Source organism: Littorina saxatilis, linkage group LG13, assembly GCF_037325665.1.
Source record: "Littorina saxatilis isolate snail1 linkage group LG13, US_GU_Lsax_2.0, whole genome shotgun sequence".
NCBI lineage: Eukaryota > Metazoa > Mollusca > Gastropoda > Littorinimorpha > Littorinidae > Littorina > Littorina saxatilis.
The window spans coordinates 10,121,522-10,134,325 of record NC_090257.1 but is presented as its reverse complement, the minus strand read 5'-3'; the positions used below and the strand labels follow the sequence as shown (position 1 = coordinate 10,134,325).

Sequence of the window (12,804 nt, the reverse complement as noted above, 5' to 3'; positions counted from 1 at the left end):
CCGTAAACCATCACAGATACGGTTAGGCTTTTACACACAGTACAAACACCATTTCATTTAAACACTCACCAATTGAGAACATCCTAGGTGCCCTCCGTAAAGAGCGAACAATTTTCAAAGAATTTATTTTTGCGTGGTTTATCTTACCCCTGAGCCATCGTGAACCCGTGTGATCCAGTTTTCCCTTTTCACAATGCAGTCGTCATAGTTAGTCATTTGAATGCGACTCGACGTGAGCTTATCTACAATAGCACGTTTTTTTTATGCACGAAACAACGGCTGTGGTTCACAAGAACTCTAGCGATGGCTTTTGACTGTTGAGAGGAACGGCGATTTGCACTGATAAACCGGCCGTCGTCTGCTACGACCCTTGCGTGACCCTGCTTCCGGGCTTTTCTTTTTTTAAACTTTCACAACTTCGAATTGTTCTGATCTTGTCTTGATGAAAAACGAATTCTTTTATGATTAAAGAATGTTTGTGTAACAAGCTGTCAATTTATTATTTAGATTTTAAAAGTTAGGTCTAGCGCAAAAACGAGGCGCCGTTGTTGTTAACGGAACAAGTCTACGAAAATAAATTCTTTGAAAATGTCTCACGCTCGACAGAAAGCAGCCAGGATGTTCCCGTTCGGTGAGCGTTCAAATGGAAGTATGCTTGTACTGTATTTAGACGCTCGGGGAGCTCTGTGATGGTTTACGGGAGGCTTACTGTGCCTTTAAGCAGACATTGACCGGCGCTGTCATCTGAAACTTTTTCGAGTGGGCCGAGCCTCCATCGATGTCAGTAGTATCAGACACTGAGTTTGCTAATTACGCGAATTGGGCAAAAATGATGCCGATTTTACGAATTCGGAAACTCCTTGAATTGGGCAAACATTTTGCTGATTCTACGAATTCGGAAACTCCTTGAATTGGGCAAACATTTTGCTGATTCTACGAATTCGGAAATTCCGTGAATTGGGCACGATATATACATGAAGTAATCAGTAATTTCTACAATTCGCATCCAAATTGTATTAACTTTATTTCTTCAGGCTTCAACTACTTTGAAGTGGAGATCACCGAACTCGGCGCAGACGAGACCAGCGCCATCGCCATCGGAGTTGTTCCCCCTATCTTCACCCGCACAGATTTCCCCGGATGGAAATCTTACAGCATCGGTTACCATGGTGACGACGGGGGCCTACACAAGGATGGGGAGCAAGGTAGGAGCACTTTGGTCATTCTCCAGCGCCTGGTTTCAGTTTATCTTGTGATATACGTTTTTAGTCCGGTAAATGCTTAGGATCAGGAACGTACGGCTAGTGTTCATTTTCTCTGACAAATGTCCCATAATTATATCCAAGAGATTCGGCAAGTTTCCGGAAAAATCAGGCAGTCCTTGGTGTAAGCTTCTCCCCGACCCTAACCCCCCAACTCCCCCCCCCCCCCCCAATCCTCCTCCCCTTCCCACTGTGAACAACAAAGATTCGACAAAGATTTCGGCGATTTTTAGAAGGTTGGTTGGGAGCTTTGACGACCACTGACGCCAAACAACGCCTCTGTTGGTCAACACTCGTAAACAGCGTTTAATCTGTGGAATTATGTCATTCACAATCCATTTGATTCACAATGGAAACATAACACAAATAATAATAAAAATGTATGTTCAGATATTATGTTCTGTGTGTTCAGATATGTTGAATTCCTGACACATGTTCTGGTTTCCATCTTAGAAGAATAATGTATTTTGAACTGTATAAATATACCGAGACGTAAGCACTATTCTGAATTCTTTCTTTGAAATGAAATCATCTCCTGGGGTAAAATGCCAAAGTTGAAAGTGAAAATATCACGCGCGTAATAAGAATTGGCTTGGTACCCCATCCTTGAGAATGATCCTCCAACAAAAACCTAGGTTGTTTGCACTCGATAACGAAGTCGACCCTCAATCTTCCGTGTGGTGTGTGTGGTTTTTTATGATTTTTTTTCCAGCTAGCTTATGTTTCTTGAAGACAGCAAATTCGCTTTATTCAAAAATATATTTAGAAAAAAGTTCATGTATTAAATATGTCTTCGTTCGCTCGAGTCACTGTATTTGTCACGAAATGTTTCCCGCTTTTTTCAGTTTCTCAGGATGACGCAAACAAGTGTAAGCAAGGTGACGTCATGGGTTGCGGCGTGGTGTTTTCTGACGTCAAGAATGTCGACACAGAACAACAAGCAATGGTGGTGGTGGTGTTTTTCACCAAGAACGGATCCCTTGTGTACGAAAAGACCGTCAGACAGCCGTGCGGTGGGAGCTACCCCTGTGTAGCATTTATGGGCCATAGTAAGTTTTACGATAAGACTTTTATCTTATTTCTTTGCTGCATTTATATGGACAATAATGAGTTTTACGAAAATACTTTTTTCTAACCCCTATGTTACATTTATGGACTTTAGTGAGATTTACATAAAGACTTTTTTCTAACTTCTTTGTTATTTTTGTTGGCTAAAGAGAGTTTGACGAAAATACTTTTATCTTACTTCTTTTATATTTATATACGACTTGTGTCTGTGTGTGTGTGTGTGTGTGTGTGTGTGTGTGTGTGTGTGTGTGTGTGTGTGTGTGTGTGTGTATGTGTGTGTCTGTGTGTGTGTGTGTGTGTGTGTCCGCGATGCACGGCCAAAGTTCTCGATGGATCTCTTTCAAATTTGGTGGCCATATTCAGGTACACCCCCGACACAACCTGCTCGATGAGATATTTCAACACGTGCTCTCAGCGCGCAGCGCTGAACCGATTTTGGTTTTTCTGTCCATTTCTCCATTCCCAGCAACTCTTCCTTATCTTCTCCAGTGCTTTGCGTTTATCTCCCTTCCTTCGTGTGGCGTCAATCCATATTCCCGTTACTATTTTTAGAATGTCACTGCACGTTACTATTTTTAGATCTCCCTTCCTTCGTGCGCCGGCGAAGTCGGCGTACACCCGGCAAAGCCGGGTCCCCGGCGCAGCCGGGTATTAGGCTCTACTTCTTCCCGGCGAAGCCGGTACCCGGCGAAGCGGGTAATCCTCTAGTTGTTACATGTATGGGCCGGAGTGAGTTTGACGAAAATACTTTTTTTATTACCTCTTTGTTGAATTAATTTATTGACCATAGTGAGTTTGACGAAAATACTTTTTTTCTTTACCTCTTTGTTGCATTTATTGGCCATAGTGAGTTTGACAAAAACGCTGTTTTATTACCTTTGTGTGGCAACTATTGGGTCATAGTGAGTTTTGTTTTTCTTGGGCATCATGAGTTTTATACGTACACACACACACACACACACAGGCACACACACACACACACACACACACACACACACACACACTTTCTTTTACCCCTGTATTGCATTTGTTGGCCATGGCGAGCTTTACAAAAATCCTTTTTTTGCTATACCTCCTGGGTACCTCTGGGGCACGTCCTACAGTAATTGAATATCGACAAGTAATTCTGAGTGGATGAATCTCTAATTATGTTCCAGACAGCAGCGTTAAAATCAACACGAAAGCCAAGTGCAACTTTTCCACCGAACACATGCAGTGGGCGCTCAAGAAACTGGACACGGACAGGGACTTGATTCACAGCCAGAACACAAAAATAACAGACGTTGGAGACTGGAAGTGCTCAGTGGAACCCACTACGGAGGGTAGCTGCTTTGTGCAGATGAAATCCTGGCCGCTTGAAGAAGAACAGCAGTTATTCATGGTCTCGCCTTTGAAGATTCCGGAAAAGTTGGGTAAGCGTCAAGATGAGATATATATGTTCTGCGCGAACTTAGAATCCGGTTTCATTCTAGAATGGACCGGGTCCAGGTTGGAATTCTAACCCTGCGCAAGTACAGGGGTGTCATTCTAGAATGAAACCCTTGTTGCTGGTCCATTCTAGAATCGGCCGTGCGCAAGGTTGGAATTTGGGTCCAAGTTGGAATAGTCATTTCAGTTAGACTATCACACAGCCAAAGCCACAAATGTGGATTTTCTGTTTGTTTTTGTTTTTTGTGCGTTTGGTTGGTTTTTTTTTTTCTCGGTTTTTTTTTACACTTTACTCAAAGACATCGTGAATTGGGATTGTGATGTTCTGAAAGTGATTACGATTTTGAGAGACACTCAGCACTGATCGCTACGAACGGAAATTTCCGGACTGACAGTGTTTTGCCGATCTCGCTTGTAACTTTTAATCTTATTCATATACATGAAGTTGGTCTTCTGAATTGTGAAGATATAATGTCAACTTTTTTTTTAAACCTGTGACAACAGCTCTATAACTCACTCTGTCCTTCTGTTGGTCTGTCTGTCGGTTAGTCGGTCTGACCGTCTGTCTGTCTGTCTGTCAAAAAAATTGTCAAAAAACCGGACATTTCCGAGAGGGAGACAGCGCTGACATTGCAAGCGGCCGCAACCGGCTCTCATCACAAAAACAACTGCCCTGCAAACATTACCGCCCTGGTAGTCCCCCTTGCTATGGTCTGCCTTTGTTTATTGCGTACTCAGGAGTGTCAACTTTCTTGACATGACATGACATCGCAAGATCGCCAAAGGATTTTTTTCAGGGGTAGACAAATCAGCCCCATTTTATCAAAGGGAAGGTGCAGGTGGAGATAATTCAAGGGAAGACAACTCTGTCTTACCTACAAACATTACGGCCCCCTTTATTCAATGGTTTCATTCTAGAATGGCACCCCTGTACTTGCGCAGGGTTAGAATTCCAACCTGGACCCGGTCCATTCTAGAATGAAACCGGATTCTAAGTTCGCGCAGAACATATATACTGAACGGCAAAAGTTAGGGACCGCCCTTGAAAAAACCAGGCCGTCCTGACCTGGGCCTCTCCAGAACGCTGATGCAGCGTGACCACGACAGAATGGGACACTCCAAGTCGTCTGCCCACTTCTCGCTTGCTTACGCCGTCTTGCAGCCATGCGATGGCCCGGGCTTTGTTGAAGGTGGTCACCTTTCGTCTGGGAGGCATAGTGAGAAGATGGTGGCTAGCGGAAAATCGCGGGGCTATAAAGCCTAACTGGTGACAACAGTTCACTCTCAACACATCCCCCCTGCACGTGTATAACGAATGGTTCATCTTTCCTGCCCAGGCTTGCCCACGCGCCAGCGTAAAAATGGTCCACTTTTTGCAGTTTGGCAGTTTCTGTCTTGTGCCCTAGCCAGGCCTCCGTGGATCCCGAGCAAGTTTCCTGCTAACACAGCATTGCTCACCCACTGATGTGTACGGCCTGACAGCCATTTGGTTTTATAAACTTGGGAACAAGGAGTTTGGCACAAATGAAGTCAGCTGGTTTTTTCAAGGGCGGTCCCTAACTTTTGCCGTTCATCAGTGTGTGCAGAAAGGCAACAAAAGCCGCACACGCCACACTCTCTGGCTTCAATGATATTTGTACTTTACAACAAAAATCCTGGAATTGAAGACACAAACATTGATTATTACCGATACCAATCATGTCTGCACTTTGGAATAGCCTCCTGGAGTTGAAGACACTATAACCTTGAATATTACCAATAATGTCTGCACTTTGGAATAGCCTCCTGGAATTGAAGACACTATAACCTTGAATATTACCAATAATGTCTGCACTTTGCAATGGCATCCTGGAATTGAAAACACTATAACCTTGAATATTACCAACAATGTTTGCGCTTTGTAATAACCATCTGACATTTTTCGAAACTAAACTTAAATGTTACTAATAATGTCAGCACTTTGCAATAACCTTCTGAAATTGGGGACCCTGACCTTGAATATGACCAAAACTTTTATAATTTGCAAATAGCCTCGTAGAGTTGAAAACACGAACCTTGAGGATTTCCAATCATGTTTGCACTTTGGAATAGTCTCCTAGAATTGGAGACACAAACCTTGAATATTACCAATAATGTCTGAACTTTGCCACAGCCTTCTGAAATTAGGGTCACTAACCTTAAAAAATAATCAGTTCCGTTAGCAATTTGCATTAGCCTTCTGGAATTGAAGACACTAACCTTGAATATTACCAAAAACGTTTGCACTTTACAGGGGACCAGTGCGAGATTCTCGTTGGGGTGGCCAATAAAATGACGTCAACTGACGATCAGCCCACGTGGTTGTGTAGCTACAATATGACGTCAGGACAGATCTTCTCCGCTGACGGCTTTAAAGTCACGTTAAAACACAAAGTTGGAGGTAAGAGAAGAAAGAATTGTTAGCATGATGATGATGATGATGATGATGATGATGATGATGATGATGATGATGATGACGACGACGATGACGACGACGATGACGACGACGATGACGACAACGACGATGATGATGAGGATGATGATGAGGAGGAGAAGGAGGAGGAGGAGGATGAGGATGAGGGGGGAGAGAGAGGGAGGAGGAAGAGGTCGAGCAGGAGATGGAATTAGATACGACGACTATCCAATCTGTGTTTGATTTACAAATTAATGTTAAATCATAAGTTTGCGGTAAGTGAAAAAAGCTAACAGTTAGCATTCTGTTGTTGTTAATGAAAGACAACAACAACAACAATTCTTTGAAAGGCAAGATAGGTCCCTGTGATATTCGAAATTGACCATACGGTTTATGATTGTGACAACAACAGGATTTGAATGAATATTGTAATATCATGTAAACAAGAGCGCGAGGCACATTGAGTTAAGAGGCTGTAGACGTAGGCTTCTTCTTAATAAAATGCTGATGCTTTAATGTGTTATTGTCGTTTTGTGAGTTTCAAAAATCGTAAACAGGAAAGTTGGCTGTATCGATTTTTCTTCTTGCATTTTCATATACGTATTAATTTTAATTGATAGTAAAAAGTGTTTTGTTGTTGTTGTTATTATTACGAAAACTGTGTTTCAACAATTCGCTTCAGACGGAGCGGTCGCGTGTATGGTGGACCACAACAAGGAGGATCAAGTGATCGTGAAGTTCTTCACCAGTAAGAGAGTGTTGGGTCGGGCCATGTTCAGAAAAGCTGACGCCAACACATCTATCTGTGCCACTCTAGCCATTACGGGGGCGGGCGTCTTGTCGAAAGTGAACTGGACGGGCGTTCTGTTTCCGTTCGGTTATCTGGACCCCAAAGTGAGTGAGTGAGTGAGTGAGTGAGTGTGTGTGTGTGTGTGTGTGTATGTGTGTGTGTCTGTGTGTGTGTGTGTGTGTGAGTGTGTGTCCGCGTGCGTGTGTGCGTTTGTGCGTGCGTTTGTGCGCGTGCGTTTGTGTGTGTGTGTGTGTGTGTATTATATTTGGCACAGAATAAGAATCAAAGCCTGATTTACGTTATTTCAAATGTGCATCCTGGCCAAACAGGAAGCAGATTTGTCGCTTTGGCCGTCGGGAGATGAGCAACTTATCACAGTAGTTGCCGACGACCCCAAGAGTATGACCGGCACGACAACATCATTGCAGAGTCCTTCATACTTCGGAATGAGTAAGTGTATGCTTGCCGTTGTTGTTGTTGTTGTTGTTGTTGTTGTTGTTGTTGTTGTTGTTGTTGTTGTTGTTGTTGTTGTTGTTGTTGTTGTTGGTTTGTTTGTTTGTTGTTGTTTTTGTTGTTTTTGTTGTTTCTGTTTGTTGCTGTTTGTTGTTGTGGTTGTTGTTGTTGTTGTTGTTATGCTGCTGCTGCTGTTAACTGTTCTTGCTCTTTTTCTGGTTGTTCTTTTGTTGTTGTTATTGCTGTTGTGGTTATTTTTGTTGTTGTTGTTGTTGTTGTTTCTGTTGTTGTTGGTCATCTTCTTCTATTCGTATTGGTCTTCTTCTTGTTGTAGTTCTTGTTTTTGTTTTTAACTTATCATAGTCTATATCATTCTTGTGCTGTTGCAGGTCTGCCGTACGTGGAGTTTTCTGTGACGAAGACACACGGTCAGTGTCCGGTCATTGGCTTGTCCACTGCGTGGTCAGATCTCCACTCACTGATTGGGGCTCAAGTCGGAGAGATCAGCCTTGACCCCATGACTGGAGACATCATCTCAAACAATGGTCAGTTGCTTATACATGTATTAAGGGGATGTTGTTCCTGAGACTTTTTATGTAAATGGGATGTTGTCCGGAAGATTGCTGACGCTGAATTTTTGTTTTACTGTTCACGTTAAATGAATTTTGATCGGTTGACTTTGATCTTTGAATCATGTTTTGCCGGTAGACTGCTGATATTCATTAGATTTTGACGGGTAGCCTGTTGACGTTCAAGAATTTGTACCGGTAGAATGTTGATGTAAAATAGTTTTTTTAACCGGTGAATATTTGATGTAAATGAGATTTTCACCAGTAGACTGTTGACGTAGATTGGATATTGACCAGTAAACTGTTGACGCAAATGGTATACTGACAGGTAACCTACCGCTATTGAATGAATGTTAGACGGGCGCAGTGGCCTAGTGAATCAGACATCGGTCTTCTAATCGGAAGGTCGTGAGTTCAAATCCCGGCCGCGGCCGCCTGGTGGGTTAAGGGTGGAGATTGTTCCGATCTCCCAGGTCTGTTTATGTGCAGACCTGCTAGTGCATTTGCCCCCTTCGTGCGTACACGCAAGCACAAGACCAAGTGCGCAAGGAAAATATCCTGTAATCCATGTCAGAGATCGGTGGGTTATAAAAAACGAAAATACCCAGCATGCTTCCCCCGAAAGCGGCGTATGGTTGCCTGAACGGCGGGGTAAAAACGGTCAAACACGTAAAAACCCACTCGTGCACAAACGAAAGTGAACGTGGGAGTTTCAGCCCATGAACGAAGAAGAAGAAGAAGAAGAAGAAGAAGTAAGAATTTTGACCAGTAGACTAGACGGGCGCGGTGGCCCAGTGGATACGACACCGGCCTCCCAGCCAGCTGCGCCTGGTGGGTTAAGGATGGAGATTTTTCTGATCTCCCAGGTCATCAAATGTGCAGGCTTTTTGACATATCATGATTTTTTACCGGTAGAGTGTTGACATTGAATTAATTTTGACCGGTAGACGGTTGACATTGAAAGAATGTTGACCGTTGGACTCTTGACATTGGAATAATTTTGACCGGAGTAGACTGTTGACATTCCTGTTCTCTGTGTTTTTCACCCATTGCAGAGATTGTTGACCGCATTGAGCTGGACACTAAGGCGAGTGAACAAGAGAGTGTGGGAGTGGGAGTGGTGTTCACCAAGCAAGACGTCAGGGAGCCGCAGAGTGTCGTGATCTACTTCACGCTCAGCAACCGTCCCATCTACCAGCGAGTCTTCGACACTGCCCTTGGGGGAGTGTATCCCACCGTCACATTTCCTTCGCAAGGTAAGAGTAGATTGGTGTGAAAAGGGGCGGAAGTTGTGAAGAGAGAGAGGGTGGGTTCTGTTTCTCCTTGTTAAGTGTTTATTGTATAGAATATAAGAATATAGTCAATGTTTGTAAAGATTTTAGTCAAGCAGTATGTAAGAAATGTTAAGTCCTTTGTACTGGAAACTTGCATTCTCCCAGTAAGGTCATATATTTTACTACGTTGCAAGCCCCTGGAGCAATTTTTTTATTAGTGCTTTTGTGAACAAGAAACAATTAACAAGTGGCTCTATCCCTTCCCCTATCCCATTTCCCCCCTTTCCCCGTCGCGATATAACCTTGAATGGTTGAAAACGATGTTAAACACCAAATAAAGAAAGAAAGAAAGAAAGAACATTTGGGGCCCAGGTGGTCGAGCACTGAACTTGTGATCCTAGGGTCGCGGGTTCGAATCCGGGCCGGGACGGACACGGGTCACCTTTATGTGCAGACCCAGAAACGGTATCCATGTCCCACCCCCGTTGCACCACAGTGGCACGTAAAAGACCTTGGTCATTCTGCTATAAGTGCAGATGGCTGATATCACCTGAATACGCATACACTTGTTGAGTATCCCACCTAAAGTCGGGGTAAAACCCGGAAACATTCCCTTAATGGCTTTGCCGTGAGGGCGTAAAACTTGAATTTCTCTCGATTTAACCCTTTACGTCAAACATTTCTTTTTTCCTCAGGTTGTCAGATCGCCCTGAATCCCAAGACACTAGGATCGCGGTCTGGTTGGACAACCATTGTATACAAATTATAACCCTTAACAACGTTCACATCCACCTCGATATCAACACTTTACGTCATACATTTCTTTCTTCCTCAGGTTATCAGATTGGCTTGAAGAAAAACGTCAAATTCTAACCCATAAGACATTTACATCCACCTCGATATTAACACTTTCCATCTTACATTTCTTCCTCAGGTTGTCAGATCACCCTGAAGAAAGGCGTGTATCCCCAGCCTACAGACCCTATTTGTTTGTTTGTCTGTTTCCTTTAAACAGTATTTTATTCATAAACAGACACATGATAATATAACATCATTAAGAAGGAGCACAAGTTTAAAACTTATGGTAAGTGCTCACATAAACATTCCTGAAATTTCATGGCGGATTATGATCAATGCGACACATTTTTTGAAAAAAAGATGAGACAAAAAAAACAAAAACAAAATATATATATATAAAAATAAAAAGAAAAATAAAAAAAATGGAAAAAAAAAGAAAAGGAGAAAAACAGCAAGAAAAACTTAGTTTGAATTATCGAACACAATCTGTGTCAATACCGAAAACGGAAACAAATACAAAACGAGAACGAAAGACACAACAAAATATCAAAAAAAAAAGATGGGCCCCAAGTAATATATTTAGAAAAACCCACACCAACATCGAACTAAGGTGTCCCAAAGCGGTTTGATTTCTCAATATAGCTTTGGACAACAACAAAAATAGCACTATTTTCAAATATGGAAATGTTTGAATCACCTGTCAGGAGTGTGTCAATATTAACAAATTCTGGAGCTAATGTACTGATTGTTGCGGTTCTTGCATCATTAAACAGGGGACATGATAGCATGTTTGTTTGTTTGTTTGCTTAACGCCCAGCCGACCACGAAGGGCCATATCAGGGCGGTGCTGCTTTGACATTATAACGTGCGCCACACACAAGACAGAAGTCGCAGCACAGGCTTCATGTCTCACCCAGTCACATTATTCTGACACCGGACCAACCAGTCCTAGCACTAACCCCATAATGCCAGACGCCAGGCGGAGCAGCCACTAGATTGCCAATTTTAAAGTCTTAGGTATGACCCGGCCGGGGTTCGAACCCACGACCTCCCGATCACGGGGCGGACGCCTTACCACTAGGCCAACCGTGCCGGTACAGACCCTATGATCACGCCATGGTTGGACAACCATTCAGTGTACACTCCTCAAATTCTTACGTCAAACATTTCTTTCTTCCTCAGGTTGTCAGATCACCCTGAAGAAAGGAGTCTACCCCCTGCTCCCAGACACGATGATCACAGCCTGGTTGGACAACATCGAGACCAACAAGCAGAAGCAGGACAACAACCAAGTCTCCAGCGGAACCTTCTCAGCCTTTACCAAGAAGTTTGCTGTCAACGCCGCAGACAACACACGGGTTGTCTCTGAACACAAGGCTACAGCAGAAGGACAGACCAAAGGTGGTGTTGTTGTGAAAGATTCAGGGAAGATTGTCGAACGTGGCAAGATTTCTTTCACGGCTGACGGCGAAGCAAGAGTGGTAGAGAATGACAATGGAAAAGAGATTTTGAGAAAGGTTGAAGCCTCAGAAAAATCTACAGAGATTTCAGCAGAAGCGGATACAGTTGACAAGAAATCTGAAGGTGACAAAACTAAAAGCAGCGGCGAAGAAGGGAAAGAAAAAGAGTCGACAGCAAACAGCTCCAATGCCGTTCAGTCAGAAAAAGCCGTAGCAGATAAGCCTGAACAGTCTGAAAAACCCGAAGCTCAAAACACCGATGGACTTTCCAATGAAGTTGCAGCCAATGCTTCAACTTCAAACGTTAAGCCAAATTCAAACCAAACAGAGTCAAAGCCAACCGTAACCGACAAGAACAAAGAAGTTGAGACAACAAAACCAACAGAAGGTGAAACGACAAAGCCAACAGAAGGTGAAACGACAAAGCCAACAGAAGGTGAAACGACAAAGCCTTCGCAAGCAAATGCCAAAATCTTGAGCTCAGATGCAGACAAAGCGAAAATAGAGAAGATACTCTTGCCAGCAGAATTCCTCGGACATCAAAGCATGCACCCTGGCAGCAACATTCACGACACAAACTTGAGTTCAGATTCAGACACACACAAAACAGAGAGGATAGCCATGCCAGCAGAGTTCGGCGGCCAAGAGTTCATTGCGCACCAGAGCATGCACGCAAGCGACAACACTCACTACATGGTTGGCTGGGCAAAGGAACGAGACCAACACAGGGAGAAGGACGAACCTGGACTCCTGGACCAGAAGGACCCAACGGACCAGAAAGAGGACAAGAACACCAGCTTCGGACCTGAAAAGCCAGCCCCAGCCACAATGCCTCCTGGTTCCTCCAGCCTGGGAACTCTCTCCCCTTCCACGTCGTCCTCGTCGTCATTGTCATCGCCTCAGCCGCTGTCATCGACGCAGGAGAAACCCGATGACCCGGATTCCAAGACGCGTGGAGAAGAGAACAAGGGAGGCGCGTTTCACGTGCAGGAAGGATATGACCTCTTCCCTGTCAGCAACCTGTTGTTGGACCCCAGTGTTGTGTACCATGAGCGGAAACTGAGAAATGAGGTATGTGGGTTATTCTCTAGACCTGGGTACCATTTTGTGACCTGCATTTTCAGTCCTTTAAATGATTATAATGATGGCAACTAGAATGTATTCTCTTTACTTTTTTTCGATACTCCAGTTAGATAATGATACAGACATGCAACAAAATAACATTGTACTTGTTTTTTTCTCCAGTTGTTAGTGTTTAAATCCATGTCACA

At 43.6% G+C, this 12,804-nt stretch overlaps 1 protein-coding gene across 1 annotated transcript in view; it reads left to right on the top strand.

Moving 5' to 3' along the window:
- Positions 1-1,034: 1,034 nt before the first annotated feature.
- LOC138983566 (serine-rich adhesin for platelets-like) overlaps positions 1,035-12,804 on the top strand; it is a gene marked incomplete at its 5' end in the record, with an annotated part of 13,567 nt that continues 1,797 nt past the window's right edge. The window contains 9 exon segments of the mRNA XM_070356843.1: positions 1,035-1,205; positions 2,108-2,311; positions 3,488-3,742; positions 6,031-6,177; positions 6,872-7,083; positions 7,309-7,429; positions 7,822-7,977; positions 9,057-9,257; positions 11,256-12,604. Of these exon segments, the coding sequence (XP_070212944.1) occupies positions 1,035-1,205; positions 2,108-2,311; positions 3,488-3,742; positions 6,031-6,177; positions 6,872-7,083; positions 7,309-7,429; positions 7,822-7,977; positions 9,057-9,257; positions 11,256-12,604 (2,816 nt within the window).